Source organism: Phoca vitulina, unplaced genomic scaffold (assembly GCF_004348235.1).
Source record: "Phoca vitulina isolate PV1807 unplaced genomic scaffold, GSC_HSeal_1.0 scaffold3, whole genome shotgun sequence".
Taxonomy (NCBI): domain Eukaryota; kingdom Metazoa; phylum Chordata; class Mammalia; order Carnivora; family Phocidae; genus Phoca; species Phoca vitulina.
In genome coordinates this window covers 34859937-34868570 of record NW_022589706.1, presented here as the reverse complement: position 1 = coordinate 34868570, position 8634 = coordinate 34859937, and the positions used below count along the sequence as shown (strand labels likewise).

At 40.5% G+C, this 8634-nt stretch overlaps 1 protein-coding gene across 1 annotated transcript in view; it reads right to left on the bottom strand.

Annotated features, from left to right (window-relative positions):
* Positions 1-1702: 1702 nt before the first annotated feature.
* Positions 1703-8634, bottom strand: part of NIPAL1 (NIPA like domain containing 1) — a 21699-nt gene continuing 14767 nt past the window's right edge. The window contains exons 3-6 of the mRNA XM_032397866.1: positions 7178-7234; positions 4901-4991; positions 2983-3143; positions 1703-2454 (exon numbers count right to left, since the gene is read on the bottom strand). Coding sequence (XP_032253757.1) covers positions 1835-2454; positions 2983-3143; positions 4901-4991; positions 7178-7234 — 929 coding nt within the window. The 3' untranslated portion in view covers positions 1703-1834. The remainder of the gene's footprint in view (positions 2455-2982; positions 3144-4900; positions 4992-7177; positions 7235-8634) is intronic.

The following is an 8634-nucleotide window of genomic DNA, read 5'->3' as shown; positions in this document are numbered from 1 at the left end:
CCTACAAACTTGTGTTCATAGCTTATACATCTGATATACAACTAAAGTGAAACAGCAATCAACAGAGTAAACACGTACTTGACCTGAGGTATCAACCCATGTATCTTCCATGGATTATCAATTTTCAAAAATAGGAACGCACTGAGGTGCACTCAACACTGACCTGTACTGAAGAGACGTTGACAGCCCTTTCCAACTTCATGGTCACCTCAGGACTTCCCTGGGAACATCAGTCAGAGCTCCACAAACTGGGAAATGCTAAAGTCAGTTGAATAGAATTCTTGGTAAGAGAATTTACTATTACTACCCAGGACAGACTTGAGCTTGATTACAAACAAACAAAACTAATAACATCTGATGTTGGAACAGAAAAAAATCGAATCAACTGGAAGGTTGTTTTGTTTTGTTTTGTTTTGTCTTAATGTCATAACTTTTTGGTTAGGACTTTTGTTTTGACAGAAATAAGTTTAGTCTGGAAATAGGTAATTTCTTTCTCATGAAATCAGTGAGTGATATCTGTCCATAAACACGAAAGCCCACCAAAAATGTTATTCCTGCTGTGCGCTTGGAGACAGGAAAATTGTATAGAGGTCATAATATGCAAACGGTATTTTCCTGTAGTAGTCCCCGAGGTTTCAATATTTTGTTTTCTGGGAAGTTCACTCCCCTTCCTATTCCCCCAAAACACTTCTCAGTAAAATGTATGGAAAATATGGTCAGGATGAAATTCAACAGAAAAAGAAAAACCTACCACTTATTGTGGTAGGATATGTATATTTTTAAAAAAGGTTAGTGACTAACTATAATTTCCTTAATAATGGTGAAAGTGCCAAATTTCAAGAGAACAATTACGGTAACTCATTCAGGGTTTTGCAAAGATTTTTCTAATTATTTCCAAACAGTCTGTGGAAAACTTACCCTTTGGGGATTAGACATTTGAGAAAAATTGAGGTGTACCATATAATCCTAAAGTAATGTACCAGTTACTTTTACAAAATCTGTCAACAGGAAAAATGACCTTTGGGATAACAGAGAAAGGGACAAAGTGAGTATAAGGAACTCTAAAGCTGCAATCACTTGGACTTCTCCAGAAACTCAAGTTTGTCTTACATTTTTCAGGTTTGAGTTAAAAGAAGCCTTGAATGTAATCATTTGTATTTGTGTGTGTGTGTGTGTGTGTGAAAAGAAAAAACACTGTATTTCATTTAAGTATTTCTCTCCTTTCTCCATTCTCCCCTTTTGAATTGTTAATACATTTTTCTGATATGGCAATAAATTACAATCCATAAGCCCTTCATGGGCTGTGTGTCTTATGCATTCTAGCCCACCAAGGAGCAAATTTCCAAGGCAGGCCTATTTTTTCTTTAACACTCCACTCTTTAGCTATCTAGTTTAGAAAGAAGGAAGTTATAGAGGGTGGGGGGGGAAGCACCAGTAATCTCGCTTCTCAGGTTTAATAATTTGAAACTATGACTCATCAGAGAATGATGATTGATACTCTGCTTATCAGCACATAGTTAAGTTTATCTATGAATTACCAAGAATAGCAGCCAAAGAAATGAAGAGCCACCTGGCAGAGACAAATACATTGTGACCAGAAGATATTACTCGGAGACTCCTATAACTCTTTAACTTCTTTCGTGCTTAGAGAATATTTCAAGTTTGTAGAAATGACAAACCGTAGAAGTCTTCTGGAGGAGGATCCAAACCTTGATTTTCAAATTTGATGGCCCAAAAGGAAGGCCTTTTTTTTTTCCCCCTAACAGTTCTTCAAAAAAAAATCAGACCTTTCTTACCCTCTCCAAGTGTCTTATGTGGTTTAAGTTCAGGGTTTCTAGAGACTTTGATCATCAGTCCTGCTAAACAAGGTAATGTCATCACTGAGTCCTGGGGTTGAACATTCTATGTTCTCTAGTAAGACATATTTGTCTTCACCACCATTCAGAGAGAGGACTTCTTTCTGAGTAGTGGATGTCAGGTCACTCCAGGTAATGTCAGTATGCTTAAATGCGTGTAGAAGGAAGATGCCATTGATAACGGTGAAGAACCCACTCAGGGTCCCGATGATATCTCCAGCTTTCATGCCATACCATTCTTGGAATAAGATGGCGGAGCAAGTTACTACCATGGACGTGAAGAGCACATAATAAATGGGAGTCACAAGAGATGTATTAAAGGTGTCCAGTGCCTTGTTGAGATAGTTAATCTGTGTCGTCACTGAGAGCACAAGTACAGCCAGCAAAACGAAGACCAGGGGATGCTTGTAAACTGGTTTCCATTCCAATAGTTCCTTAATGGCAATTCCCAGGCCCTTGACAGAAGAAACTGAAAATGCTCCAATTAATGAACAGATTGAAATGTAGACCAATATATTGGTCTGTCCCTTCTTGGGAGCCACGATCAAAATCAGCACCAACGAGATCACAATTATGATCACAGCAAAGGAGATAAATCCTGTTTGGAAGAGAAAAGAATTCAACTTCAGAAAATGCTAATAGGACCATATCTCTTGTGAAATCTTGTTAGCCATGAGTTTAGGAGTGTAGGTGTTTCAGAAAGGGAAGTGAGATTAAATTAAAACAACAAAAACAAGACGGCATTTTGCTGCGTGGCTCTCGACATTTTACAATGGACCTTCACAAACATATCCTTTGAATCTCACAAATAACACTATGAGGTATGGCAGGTATCATCTGACTGACTTTTTATTTTCGGAGGGGGAAAGTGGCCAAAGTTGGGGTTGGAGTATATGCCTTTTGCCCCTCCTATCCCCATCTCTTTTCAGTGTGTAGAGAGCAAGCATGGCCGGAACAGAACACTGTGTCACCTTTACAGAAGACTTGTAATCCAGTCAAACCTTACTGTATCACACAACCCATAATGAGGCTTGAAGGGAGCCTTCTACGGTATTATTACAAATTCATTTGATGAGGAGAGAGAGTGGAACAGAATCTGAGTGTTTCTTTTGGTTGAATCACAGACCTGGGTCTCTCAATTTCATTTCCATTTCATGCAAAGAAGTGACTTCCTCTTCTTGTGGGGCATGGATAACCATCATAGTTGACCCCAATATACTTAATATGCAGCCTATTTTCCCATGAATGTTCAAGTGCTCATTTAAAAAGTAGGAAGACAATATTGCACTGTTGGGAGAAGAAAAAAAAAATCACTCTCATTCAGTTAACAATGGATTCCATACCAGCTCAGAAGTCACACTGTGGTACCTGCCCCTCCATCCCAGCTGCCGATCGACTTGTCTGAATATGCTACAGGACGCTGAAAAACCTGAGTAGTTTTAAGACTCAGAAATGGTCAGTCAAATCTGCTTGCTTTTATATCAAGACTTTTAACAGACATTCTGTACCTGTGTCATCTTCCCAAGAGAGGTAGGCCCCACTCAATTAATTTTCAGTTTCCCCATCTTTTCCCGCAAAGCCAAACAAAATGGAAGACCTTTTACATCTTACTGGCGTGATTCATTGAGAATGTGTGCGCTCGTGAAAGCTTCAAAGAAAGATACATGTCTAAAGAAGAATCACTCTGTTCAGGGCTGATATTTAGCTAGTACACACAAGTACAACCATATGGGTTATCAAAATATTGAAGTATTTCCTTACCAGCCGCTTCCGCCCTGATACTTTCACTTACTCAAGAGTCCCCACTATTTGGTTGCCATGGCCTCGGGAAGTTCTGTTGGCACCACCACGGACACTAGACTATGCCCTTCTGCTGCTCCACCAAATAGGTCTGCTGCAGCTCCCGCACACCAGCCTCCTTCCCTTGATGCCCTGGCACTCCTACAAGGGTATGACCTATACCAAGGTGCACCTGAGACTGTGGTGCATTACCTGGCACCTTCTTAGAGTCATCCTCATGCGGCCACTTGGGAAGACTGCAGCCTCAGCCAAAACACTGCTACTACTAAGAGTTATGGTTCCATGCATAGACAGTGTTCTAGAGCTCTGTGTGTACTGACTCATTTACTTCTCACAACAGTCCTACAAAGAAGGTGAAAAGAAGTGGGTTGACCTAGTCATAGGCTTTCTACTAGAGGTGGATAACGAATGGAGATAAAAGGAATAGAAAAATACAATAAATAATATAGTTGCTTAGCTATAAGAGTTCATGCGCCCACTGAACACATTCATTTGGGATCATAATAATGACAACTCAGAAAAATGAGACCTACGTTTTATGAACACAAAAATTATTCCTGTTTCCAGTACTAAAAGAAACTAAAAGGTCTCCAAATATAACTATCTGGCAAACAATGGAAGACTTTAAGTGAGAGTTGACATTTAACCCAAACAGTATGCTTTTAAAAGTCCTCTGATCACTATGGTCATTAACCACTATGACAACAGAAAGTTCTGAATGGGCTGTGGCAATGTGTTTAGGTGAGAGAAAGAGAGAGAGAAAAAAATCTGCGAGACTTCTTTGAATAAACACAAACATAACACACAATTACTTTATGTTAGCAGGAAACCAGGCCTACTCTCATAGGTTTTCTAAATAACAACACAATTTATTCCCTACTTCTACTGCTCTTTCTTGTGTCTTCTCAAGTGAGTTGTATGATATTTTGTTTTAAGATATGCTTAGCAATGTATTTCTTGTGGTTTATATTCATCATGGTAGTGGCATCTCTACCGAAGCCAAGCTCAGGGACACCTGCGTGGCTCAGTTGGTTAAGTGTCTGCCTTCGGCTCAGGTCATGATCCCAGGGTCCCGGGATCGAGTCCTGTGTCAGGCTCCCTGCTCGGCGGGGAGCCTGCTTCTCCCTCTGCCTGCCGCCCCCCCTGCCCCCCGCTTGTGTGCACTCTCTCGCTCTTGCTCTCACTCTGATAAATAAATAAATAAAATCTTAAAAAAAAAAAAGCCAAGTTCATTTCTCACGTACCTTATGAGAACACTCAGAGCACCCAGTGGGGTGACCAAGGTGGCAGGTGCAAAAGCATAAGCTGCAAAATTGGCCGCTTCTCCGGCTCCCACTGGAAAGCAACCCGCAGTGGTCATATGAGAGATGGACTTACTTATCAGAAGAGAAAAAGCAGTAACACATGCAAAGTGGTGGACTTCTATCCCAAAGATACTGACAGACCCAGCTAAAAGGAGCAATTTAACATTTTCTTATGGAGCGTGGGGGAGGATTGGTATTAAGGGATGCAGATAAACTGTAATTACCCGGTGATTTGAACTCAATTAATGCAAAAAGTGATGACAGATGAATACACATTTTAAGTGACTTCCAATAGAGATTTTAGGTATGTCACTTCAATAAAATTTAATTGGAGGTGGTTTTGGCCTAAGCAAAGAATTATTCTATGTGCTCAAGAATACCTACTGTTATGCACATTAACAACAACAAAAAAAACCATGTGGCAAATCAGAATGCTTTGCAGAGATCTACTGACCTGGCAGGGGATAGCCAGGAATGCCTACCACGGGCCCGGGGAGCCAGGCGTCTCTGAACTGTAGATGATCCAAAAGCACCTTAACAGTATCTTAGAAGCTCAAGGAGATCCCTAGGGATGTTTTAAAATCATAAGGATGTGCTCCTGCAATCTTTCTCTTAACTGAGGAACTCCACTTCTGTGAGATGACTTTTAGAGTGAGGGAAACTCCCTCTAAGGACAGGACTCTTATCTGGGGGCCAAATTACTCTTATGGGTTACAACTGAACATTTGCCCACAGAGTGTAGTATTTCATGAGGGCAACCTACGCCATTGTAGAGAAAGCTTCTGGAACAGATAAAAGACACCAGAATACTTTTTCTTTTTCCCTCTGGTTGCTATGCTCCCAGCCTTCCCTTCTCCCCCAGCCAAATATGCAGGAGTACTCAGGTTTAGGGAAATAGCATAACACAGATAGAAGCTTCCAGAACAGAACAATTGGGGGACTGCACTTCTAAGAAGAGCCATGGCAGTTTTCTTCAAATACGAAACTTTCTTGAATACTTGATAGTATTTATATTTTTATCTCTACAGACAGCTTCCCAGGAAAATATTAATTTCACGATTGAAGTGCTGTATGTTTGTCACTAGATAAAATCTCTAATGTTGTAGACTTCTGCTTTTCTCTCTTCAATAGTGGTATGAACTTTGTGCATGATGGAAATAAAACTGTAAATGTAGCCACATAACATTCTCCTTATATCTTCCTCCTATTGTGCGAGTAGAGGGTGGGGAAACACAAGGAGAGAGAGAAGAGGAGAAAAAAATAATCCAAAATATCTATCTGGGGTCTTCTCAATTCAGTCCCTGTCAACTTTTATTCCAATGAAGTAAGAAAACAGAAAACACCTTAACAACTGAAAGGGCTATACAAGTTTAAATTTAATTTTTATTTATCGTCTTTTGAGATTCTTATATTAAAGCCAAGTTACCCAATTCTTTTGCATAAGAGGACCACACAAGTCCTGAAGTGTGTCACTGAAGTGTATGGGAAGATAGATGGAAGTTTGAAGGCTTCTTGCTGCAGAGGGAGATGATGGTGAGAAACGAGAAGCTCCCACCTTCGGAAGTTTTAGGTTTGGGATTTAAGAATATTCAGAGGAGTTAGGGGAGGAGATAGAAAGCTGCAGAAGTGCCCTTGAGAGATCTTCTCTGCACACCGTATGAGCATCTATAAAGTGTTTTCCCATCCAACAGTCTCAGGTAGTCCTCAGGGCAAGTCTGGGAGAGGGGGCGTGCCGACAAGCTGCATCTTCTCTCCATTTGTTCAGTGCTATGCAGCCAGAGGGGACTTTAAGCTACCCATGTTTTCATCCTGACCAGGAAAATGTACCCATTCCTTAGAAAACATGCAGCTAGAACAGTCACAGATTCGAATTAGGAGCAGGGAAATGTGGGAAGAAGGCATTTTCCTCACTTGTTCTGGGGAATAAAATATAACCGAAGGAGAGGTTTGTGATAAAAGATAATATATCAAATATTAACTTTTTCCCCTTGCATTCCAAGACAGTATTGAGAACATGGAGGTACAGGGAGAGACGGGGAATAATTAATTCTAAAAATATAGGACTTATTTTATATATAAGACAATATATTATACCTGCACGAAAATTTCTAGACTTGAATGCCATCCTTACCAGAAAGATAAAGTAATCGATGTTGAACAATTCCGTGCAATTTACCATTTTACAAGCAAACATTATTCTCAGCAATGAGGACTTACTTGAGAGTAATCCTGCCCACCAGAGCCATTCCTTGAGGTAAGAATGTCCACCTTGTCCTGGGAACATAAGAAAAATTAAAATTAGGTTCTTAACTGGAGGAAGAAGGTTTGAAGAACTGACTACTAGGAGAGAAATGTGGTTGGTGGTTGGAAAAGGCAAGACTTAAGTGTCGAGCCCACTTTCAGGCCAACAGGCTTGAGCAATGGAATGTAGGAAAGGCCCACCAGGCGACCCACCTCAAGATGGCCACCGGCCCTAACTGACCACTGGGCTACTTACAACGACGCACAGTTAACCAAAAAAGGGAGAATTCCATACATCCCCATACCTCCTTATCTTTCCCCTTAGAAACAGCCCCCACCCACCACCTCATCGCACACAGTCTCTCCTCTGCTTTCCTACCCGCTGCTCCCTTGTGGTGGTTCCGTCAACTTCCGTCTCCTTTGTTCTGCCTCAGGTGAATTCTTTCACTACCCACACCAGCGGCTTCCACCCTATTGTCGCCCCACATTTGGGGGCCCCTGTCCTATTGAGAGACACAACATTGAGACCCCACATTAAGGCCAAATCCATATAGCTAGTCTTCAACTTATTTATTTGGTCATTTCTGAAGATCTTCACTTGATGTCTATAGAGAGTTTTTTCATTTGCAAGAAAATTTTGTGTAATCATTAGGTTTACTGTATTTATGCCCACCAGAGGTGTGGACACAGAATATTATAAGCCCTAGATTCTTTGTTTCAGCTACAGTTAAAATTAAAGACAGAAAACCATAAATTGTAAATTATATCGGTGCCTAATGAGGACCTTAAAGGGAAGAAGATGGTTGACAGAAGAGCTTTTGAGATTTTGGATACTCAATCAGAGAATAACAAGCATTAGCCAGCTGGACTCTCCTTATTCTCTACCTTGGCATCAGGAAATTGAGTTTCTAGTCTATTGAAAAGGGTAAAAAGCTTTCCTAAGGTATTCCATGGGTTATCTTTTCTTTACTGTAATCTGTGACCTAAAGTCATTGTTATGTTTGCTATAGAAAATGGAATTTTCTCACCAATTTTAATATACTTAATCCTATGTATTTGACCTCTCTGATTTTGTTATAATTAAACAGGGTGTATCAGCTGTGAAGATTATCTTGCAAAGTAGTTTATTTATTTAGGATTTTCTTCTTACAAACTGTGCACATGATTAAATTGGAATATTGCAATATATTTTCATAATCTGTCTTTTAAAAACTTAATATATCATAAATACTTTCTCATGTCCTTAATTAATGGTTGAATATTGTTTCAAAATCTGGCATATCATTATTTACTTAACCTGTGTGCAGCTACGCACCCACCCACCCACACCCACCCACACCCACACCCACACCCCCGCCCACACACACCCACCCACACCCACACACACACCCACACCCACCCACCCACACCCACCACACACACACCCCCACACC